The 21,965-nt window shown below is 36.1% G+C and overlaps 1 protein-coding gene across 3 annotated transcripts in view; it reads left to right on the forward strand.

Annotated features, from left to right (window-relative positions):
* The window catches only part of HMCN1 (hemicentin 1), a 475,982-nt gene that overhangs the window by 266,142 nt on the left and 187,875 nt on the right, over positions 1–21,965 (forward strand). For all 3 annotated transcript variants that reach the window (XM_059145201.1, XM_059145202.1, XM_059145204.1), the window contains exons 23-33: positions 2,005–2,132; positions 3,635–3,907; positions 4,472–4,567; positions 7,064–7,258; positions 8,287–8,417; positions 8,781–8,928; positions 10,107–10,233; positions 11,135–11,289; positions 19,545–19,823; positions 20,326–20,607; positions 21,333–21,441. In XM_059145201.1, coding sequence (XP_059001184.1) covers positions 2,005–2,132; positions 3,635–3,907; positions 4,472–4,567; positions 7,064–7,258; positions 8,287–8,417; positions 8,781–8,928; positions 10,107–10,233; positions 11,135–11,289; positions 19,545–19,823; positions 20,326–20,607; positions 21,333–21,441 — 1,923 coding nt within the window. The remainder of the gene's footprint in view (positions 1–2,004; positions 2,133–3,634; positions 3,908–4,471; positions 4,568–7,063; positions 7,259–8,286; positions 8,418–8,780; positions 8,929–10,106; positions 10,234–11,134; positions 11,290–19,544; positions 19,824–20,325; positions 20,608–21,332; positions 21,442–21,965) is intronic.

Here is a 21,965-nt window from a genome sequence, read left to right on the forward strand (position 1 = left end):
TCTACTGCTTGCTGTATTAAGTCAACATTTGTTCATTTTTGTACACATAGGTTTAGTTTCTTTCTTTTTTAATTTTTTTTTCTTTTTAATTTGACAGAGATCACAAGTAGACAGAGAGACAGGCAGAGAGAGATGGGGGAGGGGGGTGCAGGCTCCCTGCTGAGCAGAGAGCCCCATGTGGGGCTCCATCCCAGGACCCTGAGATCATGACCTGAGCCGAAGGCAGAGGCTTAACCCACTGAGACACCCAGGTGCCCCGGTTTAGTTTCTTTTTAATCACGGTATACATAGTCTCCATTTTGTGTATACATTTCCCAGTGTATGAACATTCAGGGTTTTGTTTGTTTCTCTTGGGTTTGGTTTTAGGTTTTTGACTTTACAAACAAGGCTTTTTAGTGAAAATCTTTATGTATATCTCTCTGTATACACATGCATGACTTTCTTTAGGACTGGCACCTAGAGCTGCAGTTTCTGGTCAGGATGAATTCCTACTTTCAGTTGTGTAGACGATGCTAAATTGCTGTCCACAGAGGGACTCCTGGGTTTGCCTTTCTCCCATTAGAAGAGAGGTGCACAGACATCCCCATTATCATCAATGCCTGGTATTGATGGACTCAAACATTTTTGTTGTTCAGATGGGCATGAAATGGTATCTTGCAACCGTCTGAGTTCTCATGTGACTGACTTCCAGGAGCCCCACATGCTTTTACCTTTTTGTTGGCATTTGTGTCATCTGTAACTTGCCTTTTTAAGCCTGCAGCACAGATTTCTGGTGACTTACTTGTCTTTTTTGTTGTTGAATACAGAAATTGGGTCTGTATTCTTAATAGCACTCCTTTGTTGTATGTGTTGAAAATACCTTTCCTCAGACCACTGCAAGGTTTTAATGTGTGATGTTTGATTATATAGAACTTTACATTTTTTATGTAGCTCAGTGTATTACTTCTATTGTTTTTAAGACTTTTACTTTATGAAGAATATTAACAAGCCACCAGTGTTTTAGTCTAATATTTTAAGTTTTTCACATTATGGACCTTGATCCATATGAATTTTTATGTTGTGTCTGTTATTAGGTAGTGCTCTATTTTTTAAATTTTTAATTTTTTATTAACATATAATGTATTATTAGCCCCAGGGGTACAGGTCTGTGAATTGACAGTTAGTAGTGCTCTATTTTTATTTATTTATTTTTCCCATGTGCAGAACCTGTTGCCTAACATCATTTTTTAATAATTGGCCCTTTCCTTGCTCTTTGTAATAATATCTCCATCATTGAGTATTATATGTTGGATTTTCCTAGATACTTACTTCTTTGGGGGAAATTTCGTCCTTAACTCCTTAACTATTTATTCATTTGTCTGTCTCAGGGCCAGTAGAACAATTTTTCTTTTTCCTAGGTACATAAGAAATCTTGATATTAAGCAGGTCTATCTGACCCTCTCCTCCTTAAACTTATTTCAATACAGTTAACATAATGACATTTTTATGTCGATCTGGCTCACTCAACTACATTATTATCCTGTAGGAAGAACATATTCAGTAAATATTTGAGAATTACAAATGTACCTTCTTTCACTTTTATTTTAACACACTAAATTTTTTAACAAAGCATTGCAGAAAAAACAGGACAGTATTCAAAATATGTTCAAAACTTACTAAAATATATATTTGCTTTGTATAGTCACAACTTAATAAGACAGACAGACGCACAAGTTTTTGATAATTGCAGACCATTAGGTTAGATCCGAGGGTAAAAGGAAACTGATTTTGTATTTGTAAGAACATCATGCAGAATGTATACACTGTATACTATGACATATATACACATACACATACACAATAGAATCATGAAAATTCCTGACTTTAAAGGTATAGAAATAATATAAATGGGAGAAGGGTTTCAAAACGGCTTGCAGAGTAGAAATTTCACACTGAAATGCAGCTGCATTGGGGATATTAAAATTCTGATGTTCTATGGTCTACTATGTGGTTTCTTTCTTTTAGACACACATTCCTCCCTTCTGGTTCAATGAAGATCATTGAGACCCGCGTTTCAGATAGTGGGATGTATCTTTGCGTTGCCACAAATATAGCTGGGAACGTGACTCAGTCTGTTAAATTAAATGTCCATGGTGAGTTTTGAAATGAAGACATGTGATATCTGTGTACTGGCCACAGGAAAATTTGTCATAGTAGTTTCTTTGATAGTCTCCAAATTGCATGTAGAGTAATTAGAGAAAAATTTTCTAAAATTGAAGACTTGTGATTTTCTTTCATTTCCTCTGGAAAGTTTATTTGCCATCTATAGACAATTTTTTCCCTTTTCCTTAAATAAACAGTATTGAAATTTTGGCTCTTCTTTTTACTAAATGTCTACAGTCACTTATGACAACTCTTGATACACTGTAAAAAAAAAAAGTGTTTAGACTGATGGCTTTTTGTAGAAGTGATTGTGAATTCTCAAAGAAGAATTTATTAGTATTTAAATGGTCATTTTCAATATTCAAAGAATTCGTCAACTGAAAACATTATGCTTCCTGGAACTCTTTAACTTTTAAAAACTTACGGTTAATCTGTTTTATTCCCTCAACTTTACCATAGTCTGTCCAAAATAGTTATTTACTTAACACATGCTTAGTGAGTACATTCTCTGTCAGGCATTATATAGGTGCCAAATATTCAAGTATCAGGAAAAGATTTTCTTAGGTAGCATTGCCCTGATTTCCCTCTCGGATCAGTCAGCGTAATAGTGTCCTATTAGCCATGGGATTTGAGATCCAAGGAGAGTTCTGTCATTTACTAGCTGTGGTGTATCTTGGGCATTTTACCTACCCTCTCTTACTTTTAGTTTTCTCTTTCATAAAATGCTAACAATCCTCTTAAAATTATAAGGTTGTCACAACCTTATAATTCGCTAAAAATATATTAAGTTTAGAAAACAAAGGACTGAGGAATGGGGCTTTGTAGGGATGTAAGGTACATAAATTCTAATGATATCCTTATGAGTTAACTTGATTCTTTAGTGTATAATGCATGAATATGGAGACCAGTAATACTTGCCAGCATTCTGATAAATTATCTCGTTTTCCTAAAGGAAGGTAGATAAAGACAAGTAATAGAGGCTTGATTTTGATTTTGACTTTCTTCTCTGAAATTAGCAAGTTTTTTACTAGAAATTTTCTCACTGTCTGGCTAAACCGTCCACAAAGAGAGCAAAAAGTAGGAACACCTGAAGAGAAATGCTTTTTCTTTTACTCCCTTATATTATAGAAATCATCACCTTTTAAGAGGGTTTTAAACTTTAAATTATTTATAAATTAAAGGAAACCTAACATTTGCAAACACTTGCTTTTCCCTCAAGTTTGGCATGAGAGCTTTTCTATTTATTATTGCCCATAATCCTTGCAGTGGACAGGAATTGAAGAGGTTTTTCTTGCCTGGATTATCAAGGAAACAGGCCTCAGGAAATTTACTGACTTGCCCTAGATCGTATAGCCAGTACGTGGCCTGAGCCTGGGTCCAAATCCTGAGATTCTTCTACTTTCTGTGCTGCTTCTTTGTAAGGAGTTCTCATTAACAGTGAGAAGAGAAAGGAATTTCTTAAATTGGAATATTAATCCCCCATTGTTTCTAGTTCCTCCAAAGATACAGCGTGGCCCTAAACTTATGAAAGTCCAAGCTGGCCAAAGTGTGGACATCCCGTGCAATGCTCAAGGGACGCCTCTTCCTGTCATCACATGGTTGAAGGACGGAAGTGCCGCGCTGGTGGACGGGGTGCGGCTTGTGAGCAATTCGGATGGAACGTTAAGCATTGACCCAGCCCTGCTCTCTGATGCCGGCGTCTATACATGTGTCGCTACTAACATGGCAGGCAGTGATGAAACAGAAATAACACTACATGTCCAAGGTGATTTTCGGCATAAGAAAATATATGTAGGGTGGGGGCATAAAGCTGGCAAAAGTTGTTCTGTGAATAGACAGAAAGCAAGGAAAAGAGTAAGAAATACAGATCGTGAGAAGTACTGTGCGGAAAATTAAAACCAGGTGATGCTCTCTACAATTGTCTCCTTTAAAGATTTTATTTATTTGAGAGAGAGAGGAGAAAGAGAGAGAGAATCCCAAATAGACTCTGCGCTGAGCACAGCCCAACACAGGGCTTGATCTCATGACCCTGGATCAGGACCAGAGCCAAAATCAAGAGTCACGTCTATTATCTGGCTACCCCCGCCACCTGCCCAGGCACCCAGTATCTTGTCTTCTCTAGCAAAATATTTGACCACATCTTTCTGGCAGTTTGATAAGTGTGCTGCATAGCCTGAAGTAAATATGTCTGGCAGCTAGAAATATGTGTCATATGAGGAAGAGAGTCAGGAAAGGTAACAGTTCACCAGTGTGTCTGGTTGATGGTGCTGCAGGAGAGTTTGGTATTGCTTAAGGAAAGCCTGTGATAATGCATTTATTGTTCTAATAGAACCCCCTACACTGGAAGACCTAGAGCCTCCATATAACACCCCATTCCAAGAAAGAGTGGCCAGTGAACGCATTGCATTTCCATGTCCTGCAAAAGGTATGTAGTCCTTGGACATATGGGCATAAGCATAATGTTATATTATTTCAGAATTCTCTGTTGAACCCAAAACATCTTTATGGAAAGATCCACTTGTTAGTCCTTGTTACACCATTTGGACATTAACCTCTCTTTTAAATAACACCTCTTTGAATAGCTATTTTTTCTCTCACTGGTATTTTATCTACTTCAATGGAAAAACCTCTGTTCTTCCAAGCTTGCCTTATCAATCGTGTGTCCCATGTAGTTCTTGTTAATTCTTAGTTCTCGTGTTAATTCTTAGTTCCTTTGGTCTTGATAAGATTTCTCATTAAAATGTAACAGCTGGAGCTACTCAGAATTTTTTGCACTTATCACACTCAGAAGTATAAATTAAGACTAACTCCTGATACTGCTCTTCTGAAAACCTCTTTTCTTAGATTTACCCTCTACTGGTAATCCTAAAGGCAGGTTCTACCTTGATACTCTGAGGCTTATCCAAACTCCTTTTACCTTCCCAAATTTCTGGGGTTTCCATCCCACCATGTTTCCTGGCAGGAAACTCTTCTTTTCTCTCCTCAGGGGGGATGGGAAAGAGGCGTTGTCACTTCCACCCTTGGGATGCCAGTAGGTGGTTCAGAACATCCTCCCTTTCACATATGCTTTCATCCACAGTGACTCAGATGTGTTTGCAGCAGTTCCAGCAAAGTCCACACGGAATTCTTTCCCTCACCTCCATGCAGTTGGTACTATCATCGCTCCCACAAAGGCCCCTTAACGATTGTTCCTGGAGGCATCGACAGATGAAGGGCCTCATGGCTCTTCCTGTTTCTGTAGCAAAATTTTGCATCTCTTCACAGTAGCTCTCACCAATGATTATTTTCTAGCAAGCATTACTAGAGAACTTTAATGAGTTTTTCACATACCAAAATAATTATCAGTAACTATCCCCATAGTGGTGAAGGAGGAGACAAGTCCTGGAGAAGAGACCCTTTGAAGGGTTTAAAGTCGGGTATTTGAGTACTTGCTGCTCCTGGACCCCTACCAGGGGCACTGCTGCCCTTTGCTCTCTGTTGGATCCCTGACTCCAACGCTGGCTGGACTTCCCTTTTTCCAGCTGTTTTGACTTCCCCATTCCACTTTGAAAAACTACCTCTTGGGTTTGCCATTTTCACCTGGGATATAATTCCAGGTGAAATTCCATTTAAAGTATCTGGATGCCTTCCTTCTCTGTGCGACAAGTCTGATCTTGTATGTGACAGTTCTACCATTTATAAGTTAAAGTGACTGTAACTTCTCTGGCTTGTTCATTTAATTTTTCATTTATTCACTCTACAAGCATTCATTGAGAAGTCTGATTGAAATGCATAAAGGAATGAGTGGGATATGAAGAAGTGAGGCCATGATTATAACCCTTTTTTCTTTGAAAACTTAGACACCTGCAGTCCGTCAGTTCACCTTCTCTTTCTCATCTTCACTGTTAGTGCAATGAAATAGGCCAATATTTTTGTTTTATTTTTTTCTCATAAGTACAACTTTCATAGTCACTTTCAAAATTCCTTAACTCAACTTGAGTTTAGCCTTAGTGACACATTCTATATATTCTGCTGTTCTTTTGTATTTGTCTTGGATTATGTGCCAAAATGTTAACATTTGTTATTATCCTTTAATATAAGATTATTAACAATGTCATACAAATGCATTAAATATCCTTTTTATTTTTATAGGTATTAAGGAAATTTTGAAAGTACTTAGACTAGTGCCTGATACATTATTTGCTAAGTAAATACATTCTTAATACAGAATTCATGTTTGTCTATTTCCGGTATGTACTTTTGGCTCTATTACATACTTCAAGATTATTTTATCACTTCTACTCAGCAGCACATCACTTCCACTTACTCATAAATAAATCTAGGAAATCAGTCCTGCCTTCCACTTGCCCAGTTTTCTTTTCAGTATAAAAAGTCAAGAATTGTTCCTATTGTCCTATGTTTAACAGGATGAAATCACCAAATGTGTCAGTAGCAGAAGTTCCTCATCTCTAGGGTATCTGGGCTATTTAGTGTGAATTATAGAGCATTGCTTCTGCACTTATGACTACTTCGTAGGGCAATCTTTGTGTTGTGTTCCTGTGATAGCCTCTTACTTTTTGTTCTTCATTTATTTTTATCCCAAACTCTCTTCACTTGATCAATATAGTTTTTTCCCCACAATGCTCTCACACAAGAAAATGCTTTGGTTTGCTTACTGTCTTCTGAAAGTCTTGATAAAGAGAACTGGCTCAAACACTACCCTAGAGACCATAGGTCTGTTAAGACTGATCAGGAATTAGAGGCATTAAATACCATAACTCTTTGAAATTTCATGCCAGGAGAAATATCTTGTAAGTAGCATGGTACCTTAGGGTACCTTATAGTTGTAACAAAATTTTTGTTTCTCCTCAAAGTATTTGAGATTTAATAATGATTCCTAGTTTTATTATAGAATATCACAAAACTCTAATTTCTTGGTTAGGCACCCCCAAACCAACTATCAAATGGATATGGAATGGGAGAGAGCTGACAGGCAGAGAGCCTGGTATTTCTATCTTAGAAGATGGCACATTGTTGGTCATTGCTTCTGTTACACCCTCTGACAATGGGGAGTATATCTGTGTGGCCGTCAATGAAGCTGGAACCACAGAAAAAAAGTATAACCTCAAAGTCCACGGTAAACATAGATAAAATACCAAAATCATACGGTTGAATATGTGACATTTTCTAATTATTATATATGTAAGTTATTCTTTCAATGTGGTATTATTTAAAATTAATGTGAATAGAATGTTATCAAACAAGAAATTGAAAATCTGATTGCATTCATTACTTGATTAATTTCAAATTTTATGTAATTTATTGTGACTTTATTTAAAATTCAGGTGGCAGAATAGTCAGAAGTCTCATGACCTAAACTAAGCTATGTACTTATCCCCCCAACAACAGAGAGATTTATTAAGTTTGTGTATGTGCATGTGTGTATTTCCCAGAGATATTTTATACATAACAAGGAAATAAGAATATATATTTTATTCTCTTTTAATCTATAAAAATGTACATATATAGGAGAATATTATATCCATTATGCTAAACCTTGTCTATTTTACGAAAATATCCATCTTTGGAATTATTCATTATTCCTAACTCTTATTTATACTGATCTAGCATCCCACTGTATGGGTATGTCATGATTTCCTTAACCTTCATCTATTAATGGTGAACATTCAGGTGTTACCAATTATTTGTTATTATAAGTAATGCTTTAATGAAATAGTTGTACATTTGTGCATCAGTCAAAAGTTATGTTCATTTGGAAATTTCATGGATATTGGCTTCCTGTAGACACTGGGAGATATGTACTTCCATCAGCAAAATAGCAACCCCCTCACATGACTTAATTAAGACCCTAGCAGTTTACATTCTGAGTGGTATGTGGAATAACTAGTTCCTTGCTTAAATTTATCCTAAGTTTTATCCACACTTCAAAACTCTGAAAGATAATTAAAGTAAAACTTTAAGAAGAGTTATTTATAAATATATTGGTCAAGATTTTCATTTTGTGTTAAGGTATGTGCTGGAATATGACCAGCCTTTCTAGCTATCAGGTATCTTAGAATTTGATTTCTAAAGGCCTGTGTAAAGAAACCTCAGAAGTAATATTTATTACAAAATTATCTAGCCATGACTCCTCCCTTTTTGCAGTTGCTCCAGTAATTAAAGATAAAGAACAGATAACAAATGTATCCGTGCTGGTCAATCAGCTGACCAATCTCTTTTGCGAAGTTGAAGGTACGCCTTCTCCCATCATTATGTGGTACAAAGATGACGTTCAGGTAAGTGAAGACATCAGGATACGCATAATTCCTTGCCGCTGCCTCTGAAATAAATCATTCAAATGTGATTTTTGAGGGTGCCTGGGTGGCTCAGTGGGTTAAAGCCTCTGCCTTCAGCTCAGATCATGATCCCAGGGTCCTGGGATCCAGCCCCATATCAAGCTCTCTGCTCAGCAGGGAGCCTGCTTCCTCCTCTCTCTCTGCCGGCTTCTCTGCCTACTTCTGATCTCTGTCAAATAAATAAATAAAATCTTTTTAAAATTTGACTTTCCTATTAATAATGATATAAAGCTTCCATGTCAATTATTAGTAGCGCATCTGTGTGAGGACTGGACATAACACTGCCCGATTTGGCCTTTGAAGGTGACTGAAAGCAGTACTATTCAGATCGTGAATAATGGGAAGATATTAAAGCTCTTCAGAGTCGCTCCGGAGGACGCAGGAAGCTATTCCTGTAAAGCAGTTAATGTTGCAGGCACTTCTCAGAAGTATTTTAACATCGAGGTGTTAGGTAAGGGGAACAGTCCTTTAAGAACCTACAATTTTCAGATGCATTTCTTATAATAGGATGGAGCTGACAGTTATGAAAGAACAAAGAGCTTAAAAAAATTGATAAGAGAAATATTATTTGTTTCACTCTTTCATTATTTTTGTTTTTAATATGGGTTACCCAGAATCCTCTGATACAGAATATTTTACGTTATTATTTATCATAGAGATGTCTGTGAATATTTGGTACCATCTTACACTGCTCTTGTTGATTTCTTCTATTACATGGTCAGGAAGTTCTCTGGGAAGTAACTATATGGGATGATGCAGAGTAAAACTCACTAATGCTCTCAACACTTGAGGCTGCTAGGTTGTAACTTGAGCTGGAGAAAGTAGCAAATGCACCTTTCCCTGCATTCTGATGAACTCTTACAGCTAAATCACCACAGCCCCAATCAACTAAGGGGAAGATTCTGAGTGTGGGTAGAAGAATTGGGATATAATGCATTTCGATCATTTTAAGGGTGCTCATAAATTTAAAGTTTTGTAATTTTAGTTTATGAAATTCTATTTGCTAATCTTGTGATAAAATGACTTCCTTCCTTTCAATATTTTATTCAGCCAAATGGGCATATGTTTCTAAGTCTGGGGTGGAAATAAAGTCTGGGAATGAGGATGCATTGAAGTAACCATTTTTAAGCTGCTTCAGCATAAAAATAATCCCTCTCATTAGTCTGCTCAGAGACTGAAATACTTTGCATTTCCTCTACCAAAAGTATTCTTATTATATTTACATACAGGCTATGAAAAACAAACTAATTTTTTTTTTATCATTAGTCACATCGGCATGATTTCTCTTGGCATTCATTTACTTTGAATTCTGTATACTGATGACTCCCAAATTTTTATTTCCAGCTCAGACTTCTTCATGAGCTCTAAGAATATATATCTCATCTTCTCCGCAGTATCTTGACTTGAATGTCTTAGGAGCATATCAAACAGAAATAAGATTTTAATATTAAAAATAAAATATCACACAATAATACCTTTTATATTGTATTTGTAGACCCACACAAATGCTAAATTTGAATATATTAAAATCTTATTGAAATATTGTAGAGATAAAAAAATAATCTGTTCTTCCTCCCTCCACTCTTTTGGGAAGCCATGGATTTTCACGACAAAATGTCTTTGTTCAAGTCCCACCCACCATAATAGGTGCCGGCTCTCCAAATGAAGTCTCTGTTGTCCTCAACCGTGACATCACCCTTGAATGCAAAGTCAAAGGCACACCCTTCCCCGTTATTCACTGGTTCAAGGATGGCAAGTGAGTACCCTTTCTCTACTTGTTGCAAGGGTCCGACTGATAGGAAATGCATGTGAAAATGCTTGCAGATGTTCTCCCTTTCAGTTACTTTAAACATGTAGGTATTATTAAATGAACATGAAGGAAAAACAATATTGTTTTGAATAATATTGTTCAAAAGCTGGTCTCAAAGTCTTGTAATACCTTTCATTCTTATGAATTATATGACTTTATAAACGCTGTGAATTTATTTTAGAAACACAGAGGTTAGAAACAGAAAACTCAAATTTATTATACACTCAATATTGTGCCCTATAACTAAGAATAAAAAATGAAAAATGCAAGACACAAATGCAGAGATAATTTTACCTTTACATGGAACTGTTTGAATTATGAGAAAAGAAAATTTTTATGACATGATGAATACTTAGGCTGGTTCTCTAAACATAGAAAAAGAAACAATCACAGAAGAGGAGTAAATATTTCCCAGACTTCACGTTCAAGGGCTACTGAGGTTTGCCCACACTGACATGGCTGCAGTAATCTGTATTATTTGTGAGAACTTATTTTTCACAACATGGTCACAGTTCGAGTATTATTATAGGTTTGAGAGCAGGTGTCTTAAGACACCTGTGCTTCTGAGACAGGTAGGAGAGTCGAGATCCAGCTTCTGCCACTCACTAGCTTTGTGATTTTGGACACATTACCCAGCCCTTTGATCTTCAGTTTCCTCATCTGTAAAATGGGGAAAATAATAGAGAAGAGAAGAGATTTGGATTTGGATTGTATAGAATAAAGTGTGCAACTATGTATAAGTAAAGTATGTAAACTTTTTAAGTTTGTTGTGACCAATAAGAGAGGAAACACAGGAAAATGAAATGAAATGAAAATGGACCCACAGAATAAAATTTATTTTTTCTAGGCCTTTATTTTTAGAAGATCCTAACATTGAACTTCTAGATAGAGGACAAGTTCTGCGTTTAAAGAATGCACGAAGAGGTGACAAAGGGCGCTACCAGTGTGCCGCATCCAGTGGGGCTGGCAAACAAGCCAAGGATATCAAACTGACTGTCTATAGTAAGTGTGGTCTTCTTATGCTTTTTGTTATTATCAATTCTCACTATAAATTGAAATGGGAGGGGACACCTAGGTGGGTCAATCGGTTAAGTGTCTGCTTCTTTATTTTGGCTCAAGTCTTGATCTCAGGGTCATGAGATTGTGCATGCAGGTGTGTGTGCTCTCTCTCTCTCTTCCAAAAGAAAAAAAAAAGTTGAAAAGAAGAATTTAATTTAAATTAAATTAATGTTAACTGTTCTTCTATTCAATGCTGAATAATTTGGAATGTTACTTACTTTAAAAGAAAGAGCCTGTCTTTTGTGTTTTAGACTAGAACATTGCATCCAGTTTTAATGCATTTTGTCACAGAGTAAGGATTTCTTTGAGAGTTCTGCTGATTTTCAGTTGATGTCGCTCAAGAGGGAAGGTATTTCTTAATTGATTAATAGGTAATAAACCAAATGTCTATATCTTTAAAAGGGTTAAAAGAAAAAAAAACCTCTAAAAAGAGTTGAGATGCATGAATTGAATGAAGCCAGTGGTATGCAAACCATTCAACTCTTCTCTTTTCCTACCATCTTGGCCTTTATTCTGACTACAAGAAGATATTTTAAATGCCTTATGTTTGTGTTGCTCTTCTCTCCCTGCTAAATCCCCACCAGAAGATTTAGCCCTCATTTCACTAAAAGTCCCAATATCCCCTGAGGAGGGTGAATTCCCTTTTTTCTTTTTTAAACACTTAAGAGTCATAAGAAGGCACAAGAACATTATGTTTCAGGCACAAAGAATTACCCAATAGAAAGGAACAGAACTCAGTAGGCCGGTCATGCTTACTGTGGTTCTACTTATTGCACTAATTTCTGTCTCTCCAGAGTGCATGATACTCAAGAAATTTTAGATACTTTAAGAACCTCACCTCTTTACAGGATCTTCCCAATCCAAGCATCACCCAATCACTATTATATTGTCTGAGTTTATTTTCTTCATAGCACATATTACTGTCTGGTAAGTTACTGCTTAATTCTGGGTTTATTTACCTACTTGCTGTTTGTCTCCAAGGAAGCTAAACTTCACAAGAGCAGGGGGCTTTGTTTTTCTGGTTCCCTACTTTGATACATGGTAGTGCTCAAGAAATGTTTGCTGAATGAAAGAATGGTCTAGTGATACACTGTCTAATATGGTAACCACTAGCCACAGGAAGCTCTTGAGGCCTGGAAATGTGGCTAGTCCAAACTGATAAAAGCTGTAAGTATAAAATATAGACCAGATATCAAAGACTTGATATGAAAATATAATATAAGATATCTAATTAATACTTTTATATTGATAACATCTGAAATGATGGTATTTTGTATATACTGGGCTAAGTAAAATACATTATAAAAACTAATTTCCTCTGTTTCTATTCAAATTTTTTAACAAGGTCACTAGAAAAACTTGTATTATATATATATGGTAAGCATTATATTTCTTTTTTTAATTTTAATTTTTTGTTTTACTTATTTTTATTTTTTTTTTATTATGTTGAATTAGCCAGCATATGGTACATCGTAAGTTTTTGTTGTAGTGTAGCATTATATTTCTACTGGATAGCACTGGTCTAGTCATTAATAAGAACTTGTGCTTCTGAGACAGGTAGGAGAGTTGAGATCCAGCTTCTGCCACTCACTAGCTTTGTGCCTTTGGACACATTACCCAGCCCTTTGATCTTCAGTTTCCTCATCTGTAAAATGGGGATAATAATAGCACCTACTTAATACTATTATTGTGAGGATCAAAAGCTAGATACCTTACTGGGTTACCTGGCTTATAGTAAGAGTTTAATAAATAATATTTGTTTTTCATTATTTACTTGGTGATTATATTGTCTTATTAGCTTGATTTTTATATAACTTCACTGAATTTGAAATTTCCCTTTTTTAATGTTAGTGTCTTTATATAAAGACTGAATAGCTCTCTTGAATCAAAGAGATTTTATTTAACGCATGCTTTTAAACCATTTCTATCTATAAATAGAAACCTTGGAAGAATTCAGTCAGGAAAAGACATGCCCTCCAAAAAAGAGTAACATTAGTGAAAGATTGGCAATCCTGAATCCACGTTAAACAAAAGTGTTGTTGCTACTCCTGGCCTCCTACCAGGACCAGACATTTAAATAATAGGTGCAAATTTTCCCCTAGGCTTTTGAGTAGTCTTCTCTATGTTGTTGTATTATTGCCGGGGACTATGATGAATACATTTTGGTGATTCAGTGAGACACCTATTTCCATAGGACTTGGGTTCTTGTATTTCACATCCTCTTGTTAACTCTGTATGGTGCCCTCAAGCACCCAGAAGAGAGGGATCTACAGTGATTAAGTTTTGTAGGATTGTCTGAGATGAAAGGCATTATAACACTGTGAAGTTCTGAGCATTATCATTCAGGAATAGTGCATTTCCTTTCTCTGCAAGCTTGTCTGCACTTCCAAGTGGGTCATCTAAAGCTTATGTTATTTCACTTACGAAAGTGCTTTTATTCCTATGAGTGAATGAAACAGACACCATAATTGGACTAACTGTGAGGAATATTTATGTAGATTTCTGACTGAGAATGTGTTTCAAACCACAGTTGATTGATTCATTTGTCTTCCTTATTTACGTATTAACATGAGGGCAGAACAGGTGATGTACTTGAAAGGCAGAAATGCATGTGGTGTCTGAATAAGGAAAGAAATGGAGAAAAAATGAGAGTGAAAAAGGAAGAGATGGCGGAGGAAAAGGAGGAGGAAAGATGTGAAAGAAGGAAGGAAATAAAAGAACTTTTAATATCCTTTGGGGAGATTGTGTAAACTGACAGCTATTAGTTCTGAGGCAAAGATATTTAACCTGAGGTCCATGTTTGAGTTTAGGAAGTCTGAGATCCTCTCTCCAAAGTACAAAAGTCTTTGACTACATATGTGCAGTGCATTTTAATGTGCAGTATGTTCATAACCTTTATCTAGAACAACTTCCCTCAGACAGAAGTAAGGTCTTGGAAAAGCATATATGAATTAAATTGAAATAGGAAGTGACATTTATTTATGTGACAAATTTCAGCTGTAGATGGTGTGTTGTTCTGATGTCAATCAGAAATGTTCTTTGAAAAAAAAAAGAAATGTTCTTTGAGTAATTTTTCTCAACTTCATTAAGGCAGATTTTTAAAAAATAGCTCCTTTTAGGTGCAATGATATCATGCCTTTGTAAAACAATCATGGAGAATAGGGACTTATTTAAACCTACATTCTTATTTTCATTAGTGTAGCATCTAACTAATTGCCAGCTGATTTAGGCAACTTGAGCCAGAAGTTTGATATGTGTTTCTAGATTAACATGTGATATAAGTAGCCTCAAAACCAAATTAGAATTTTAAATCTGAATAAAATGCTCTTCCTTAAGATTTCACAATGGTGGCTTGAATTTGTATTAATTAGTTATCTTGGATTTGGCAAACCTTTTTTATAAAGGGCAAGATAGTAAATATTTTGGATTTTGCAGACCATAAGACAAAATCAAGGATATTTTATCGGTACTTATATATCAAATAGAAATAAATTTCTACCTATTGTCTATTGATGAAATTCTTTTTTCTGGTAATTTAAAAAAATATAATTTTTTAGTAGTACAAGCGTACTAATGAGAAGAATGGAATTCTTTTGGGAGGGGATGAATTTTAATTAATCGAAGGTCAGATTTGATTGCAAATAATCATCTGTTAATGTTGATCTGTAATGAAATCTTATGTATTTTACCTTGGAAAATGTCTTTTCATGCAGATATGTACTATAAAATACCAATATAAGATTGTGAACATACCATTTTAATTGACCATATCCATTGCTTCGAAGACATTTATAGAATTCTCTTATATTCTCTTGATAATTAATTTTCAGCATACCATACCACAGATTAAATAATTCCAATTGAAAGCTGGAATGTCCTTGAAAGTTGGAAAGATGGAAAGTCCTCATTGTCAGAGAGAACTGAACTTTGAATGTAGAAACTTCCTTTGTATTTGCATCAAGGTCTGACAAACATTGCTGAAACTGAAATTTGAGCACAAAAAATATATCCACAGTGAATTCCCTACAGGGAATGGAGATCTCGGGTTTTTTTATAGCATGGGAAATTTATAAAGCAGCTTGACATTAATTGTGATTGAAACAAAATGACACCTTAGTATAAGTTTTGCATTTACTTTTTAATTTTTTTTAAAAGATTGTATTTATTTATTTGACAGAGAGAGACACAGTGAGAGAGGGAACACAAGCAGGGGAGTGGGAGAGGGAGAAGCAGGCTTCCAGTCCTCTGAGCAGAGAGCCCAATGTGGGGCTTGATCCCAAAACACTGGGATCATAACCTGAGCCTAAGGCAGAAGCTTAACCACTGAGCCAGGCGCCCCTAAATTTTGCATTTAAATGCTGTTTTGGTCTAGTAATTTTAGGTTGAATTGTTAGGAAACATTATCAAGTTTATAGCAAAACTAATTTCCCAAATCATTCATTGGTATTCAAGAATAATGTTTGAGGACAATTCTTTTCATTCAGAAAAATTCAGACAATTCTTTTCATTCAGTCTCAGTCCTGAGCTCAAAAAATTAAAATATATTTACCACTATTAAGGCACTGAGTTGCTCTACAGTAGGAGGTAGGACAATCTTTATATTCAGTTTCTACTTATAGGAAAATTCATGGAACTGATGATGTTGAAGTCCATAAGGGAAGATAAAAGATCCCATGGATACTTCTGTTTATTAACATATGAATATTTTACACAGGGGGCTTGCTGATAAATAATGCAAGGAGTAGAGACTTTTAAAATCTTACATTTTTTAAAAAAATGTTATTTATTTATTTGGCAGAGAGACAGATGCGAGAGAGGAAACAGAAGCGGGGGGAATGGGAGAGGGACCCTGATGTGGGGCTTGATCCCAGGACCCTGGGATTATGACCTGAGCCTAAGGCAGGCGCTTAATGACTGAGCCACCCAGACACCCCTAAAACCTTACCTTTTAATTAGCTTTGTAAATTTATCTAAGCCTTTTCTGCTCTACACATATTTTTACCACCATCAGTGGCACTACACCTTAGCAGATTCCACTTCAGGTTGTAATGAATTCGTGTTTTGTTTTTTAACTTATTTGAAAATATTTTTGTCTGTAGTCATTCCATGCAGACTATTCTTAGAGACTAATTCTTCAGTTTCTTCAAACTTGGCCTTGATTCCTCAAACAAAAAGCAGTATCAGTAATATCTGCTGATTTGTCAGGAGCCAAGAATATTATTCAGAAAATTTGCCTTTAAAAATTAACTGTCAGGGCGCCTGGGTGGCTCAGTGGGTTAAGCCGCTGCCTTTGGCTCTGGTCATGATCTCAGAGTCCTGGGATCGAGTCCCGCATCGGACTCTCTGCTCGGCGGGGAGCCTGCTTCCCTCTCTCTCTCTCTGCCTGACTTTCTGCCTACTTGTGATCTCTGTCTGTCAAATAAATAAATAAAATCTTAAAAAAAAAAAATTAACTGTCAGTATTGTTCCCAGCATTCTCTACTCTTCAAGCACTGATTCTCGTGGAAAGGCCCATAATCTTAAACAAAGATTTAAGATTTCTCTGGACATATTTCTGTGACTACTGACTGTAATCATTCCTGATTTTAATTAAATTACTATTGGTAAATGGCTTTTCTTGCTTGGCGAACATATGAACCACTGAGAAACTTATTTTGATTATAACCTCATTTTGACTTTTTGTTTTTGTGAAGAAGTTCTGTTATGAGTCAGTCCATTTTACATTTTCTGATTTTTCCTACTGTTGTTTTGAATTGGAAGTAATGTGACAAGTGCTTAGTCTAGTGGTGTTAGTGTATATTGTAATGTTTCAGAACAGCTATAGAATTATTACAACTAGAAAACAACAATGCTTTGCCACTTGATTTAGAACATAATAATCCACACTGTGTCATGCTTTAAAAATGTGATGTGTTGGGGCGCCTGGGTGGCTCAGTGGGTTAAAGCCTCTGCTTTCAGCTCAGGTCATGATCTCAGAGTCCTGGGATCGAGCCCCGCATTGGGCTCTCTGCTCAAGCAGGGAGCCTGCTTTCTCCTCTCTCTCTCTCTGCCTGCCTCTCTGCCTACTTGTGATCTCTGTCTGTCAAATAAATAAATAAAAATCTTTAAAAAAAAAAAAATAAAAATGTGATGTGTTAAAGTCTTCTTTTCCTTCCTTCTTTTGATGTGAGAAGTATGCGCGGATAATAAAAATGAAATAAAATATCATGGTATGGTGATATGCATGGCAACTTGAAATTTTCTTGAGTTATAACTGTCACTTAAATTTATGGTGAGCTGAGCAGCAGTGAGAAGCAATAAAAATATGTATTTGCTATTTTTACAACTACCCTAACTCAGTTATTAGAGAAAGAAAATAACCATAGACAATTTATAAACAAATGAGTGTATCTATATCCCAATAAAATTTTATGGACACTTGTTTGAATTTCATATAATTTTCACATGTCACAAAATATTATTAGTATTATTTTGATTTTTTCCCCAACCATTTAAAAATGTAAAATCTATTTTTAGCTCAGCATCTCCATGCCTTGCCTGTGAACCATAGTTGGTTTCCCTGAGCTATATATTAAGCCACTTTATAAGAAAATTATTCCACCACCGTGTTCACTTCACAGTATAGTAGCTCTTTCCTTAAGTTATGTGTGACAAAAAAAAAAAAAAAATATGCAGGTGAGTGTTTGTCACTGTGAGCCAGTTCTAAGAATGATTATTAGAAAATATTAAGGTACTCTATTCAGCACCCAGCTCTATTTTCTAAAATCCTTTTCTACTAAAATGGGCCAGGACTTCCTAGAGTAATGATTAATCCTAAAGCTGGGGCAGGGACTAGACAAGATGAGCCTGCCACATGTAGTAGGGTCAGAAAGTACGAAAGTATCAAAATAGTCAAATGACATGGATATGTCAAAGGAACAGGAACCAAAGAAATAGTTTCCACTGATCAAAACTGAAACAGTTTGAACGACAAATTAAATAAAGTAGTATTAGATTATAACCCACAGTATAAAATAAATTTCCATGAGTTCATATGATATAAATAAAGTGAATAAATTGGGGAGGAGAAACAAAATTATAGAGAATAATTCCAAATAAATTATGTACGTATCCTCTCAAGAAGTAGAACATAACTCCCCACCCCATATGTATGGGCTGGAAAGAGTGATTCCTTCCCCCAAAAAAGGGGAAAAGGAGAGCACTTTACAGTGAAGAAACCTAGCAAAAGCTACTGCAACCAGATTACCAGTCGAGGTTAACATCATCATGAGAAGTCATGCTGATAATGTGTGCCTTTGATCTGATCGGATGAGAAAGTTATTTTACCTCTGTGATTGTCCTCCTAAAACAAATAACCCTAGCCCAGCCATAAGGAACACATTCTATAACATATCTTATTCTAAAATCAGGGTGTAATAAGATAATATTAAGGCGCTCCCAATTCGGGCACATGCCACTGAATTTCTTTTAACCTTTCGCAATTATAGCACAATCCTGGAATGACCACAGTCAGAAGTTGTAGCAGGGACTGAGCCGCTTGAGTTGTTTTTCCAAGAGCAGAGTTCTCATATGGTGTGAGTGGCCAGGAAAGTGGTTGCTGAATTATGGAAGATACACATGTAGCCAATTAGATGAATAAAGTTAAGTGAATGAACTCTTGGAAGCTAAAACAAACAAACAAAACCCTAAGAAAACCCAACAACAACAAAACAAAACCCAGTAAAAAGCAAAAGTTAAAGCTTCCACAGCTATTTCCAGTAGCTGGTTCTGAAGAACCTTTTTGTACTTAGACCTTTGGGTACTTTGTGGGAAGACGGCATGCAGTGGTCCCACATCTGACATTTTTGTTCCCTTGGGCTGATGTCAAACGTATCCTATCGGCTTTAAGTGGGGTTATGTTTGGTTATGTTTTGTTTTGCTTTGTTTGTTAAATATAACTTTCTTAGTTACTGTCTTATGGTCTATTGGACTTAAATGAACCCCTGAAACTGAAACTCTGACTTTTTGCTTTAACTGAAACCTGAAACCCAAGAGGAAGGTGATAAAGATTGAAAAGACAGGCAATTTATTATCCGTAGATTCATTGACCTCCTAATTGTCTTTAATTCCTAAATATTTTAAATGCATTGTTTAAACATCCGCAGCATACAAGAATTTAAGGCTTAGAAAACTTGTTTCTGTTCTGAAATCCTTTACAGTTCCACCTAGCATTAAAGGAGGGAATGTCACCACAGAAATTTCAGCATTGATCAACAGCATAATTAAACTGGAATGTGAAACGCGGGGACTGCCGATGCCTGCCATTGCTTGGCATAGGGATGGCCAGCCAGTCATTCCCAGCTCCCAAGCACTTTATATTGATAAAGGACAATTTCTTCATATCCCTCGAGCACAGGTCTCTGATTCAGCAACATATACATGTCATGCCACCAATGTTGCTGGAACTGCTGAAAAATCATTCCATGTGGATGTCTATGGTAAGGAGAAAATATATGGTTTCACCATATGCCTTTCTGTCTATGCTTTTTAATACGCCAACGTCTAATTCACTCACTAATAATATCCTAGAAGGCTTCATTATTTTCAAAATGCATGGATAGGAATTGACAGAATTGTCCCATGATTTAGAAAAATAGTTTAAAAAGCTACAGTTAACAAGAAGTGGCCCATTCATTTGCCAACCCTTTGCCCATGGCACAGGGGGCATCTAGACCATTTGGTTTTTATGAAGAAGGCAAAGTAGTTGTTAGGACTAAGATCCTTCTCTACTATTTCCCCTTTGTAAGCCAGACATGGTACAAAGTATCCCACAATATTTAGGATAGCTGCCCATCAACTAACCCAAGAAATTCGTTCCTTAATAGCCTTGAAGGAGACAGACATGTAGCTAGTTTCTATGGTCAAATTACATGAAGACAAAATCCCCTTTATTTCATTAGGATTTCAAAGATGCCTGAAATATTACTTTTTTCTACCTAGTTCCTCCAATGATTGAAGGTGACTTGGCTGTGCCTCTGAATAAGCAAGTGGTAATTGCTCATTCGCTGACCCTAGAGTGTAAAGCTACGGGGAACCCTCCTCCAGTCCTCACCTGGTTAAAAGATGGTGTACCTGTGAAACCCAGTGACAACATCCGTATAGAAGCTGGTGGGAAGAAACTAGAAATCAGGAGTGCCCTAGAAGCTGATCGGGGACAGTATGTATGTGTGGCTACCAGTGTGGCAGGAGAAAAGGAAATCAAATACGAAGTTGATGTCTTAGGTAAATAAGGATGCCACCTTCTGGATTCCAGGTTCACAGCAAAACCTGACCATTTTATTAAATGCTTTTTTGGTTGTAGAACAATAAAAACAGTCTTAGAGAAGGTTCAGTTACCTGTTCAACTCTGGACTGCACATTACTAAGTGGTGGATTTATTATCAGAATCCCAAGATCTAAGTACCCACATAAATATTCCACTGATTTTGATAGGTACACTTTGTATTTTTCAGTGCACCAATATGTTTTACATCTATGACAATATCTGATTGCAGTGAGTGAAAACATGGTCTTCTGTCTTGAGTACTATGCTAAATCTAGTGCAGGAAATAGTCTCTTGGCCTTGGGAAGTCGTCTTGCAGTGTTTTTAGTCTCCGTTTCTCTGTAAATTGAAAGCTTTTTGAGCAGAGGTCCAATTTTTGAGGTTCTCTTCTTATTATGAAAATAAGCAACATAAAATATGAACCAACTTTATATTGAGACGGTAGCAGCAGTACCAATGTGCTAGATTAATTGAGAAAATTCCACAGCATGTCAAAGATACATTCATTGATCTTAGCAAGTGTGTATGATAAAATATATTTTCCATTTCAAATCCCCTTCGTGTATCAGATTCCTAGGATACTTGTCAGCCTTCTGAACTGCAACTTAGTATTGCTTAAACCAGTGGTGTATTTTTTCTGGTGTACATACATTTATTTCTATGTTACATCTCCGTTGTTTTCTAGTGCCACCAGCTATAGAAGGAGGAGACGAAACATCTTACTTCATTGTGATGATTAATAACTTATTGGAGCTAGATTGTCAAGTGAGAGGCTCTCCCACACCAACTATCATGTAAGGGTTTTGGTATGTCTTCTAAATACCTCCCACTTCTTTATTTGAGCGTTTTAGGTCTATCTTGAAAAAATTTCTGTGTCATTAAAAGGTGGCCATATAAAGTTACATTTTCATGTTCCTCTTTTAAAAAGACATACTCTATATACAAGGCAAATTTTGCTTAATAATCACATCGTCTTTCAATCTGTTCAACTAGAGGAATTCCATTTATCCTCCTAGAAGTGACATTTTCAGTTCATAGAGACAGACTAATAAGCAGTATCTGTCAGATCTTCTTGAGGCACACAATAAAAAGAAATGTACTGGACATTATTAGGAAAATAGAGGAAGCCACCATGCATACGTGTTTACCAGTTCTTTTTTCTCATTCTGTCGTTCACAAAGCATTTCGTGAATACTTACCTTCATTTCTAAGGTGCAAGACATGCAAAGGAACAGTTAGTCAACTAAAAGAATAAAATATGCTACTAAACAATTACAAAGTAAAATGGAAAATGATAACTCCTATGAAATGTGAAAAT

Source organism: Mustela lutreola, chromosome 14, assembly GCF_030435805.1.
Source record: "Mustela lutreola isolate mMusLut2 chromosome 14, mMusLut2.pri, whole genome shotgun sequence".
Classification (NCBI taxonomy): domain Eukaryota; kingdom Metazoa; phylum Chordata; class Mammalia; order Carnivora; family Mustelidae; genus Mustela; species Mustela lutreola.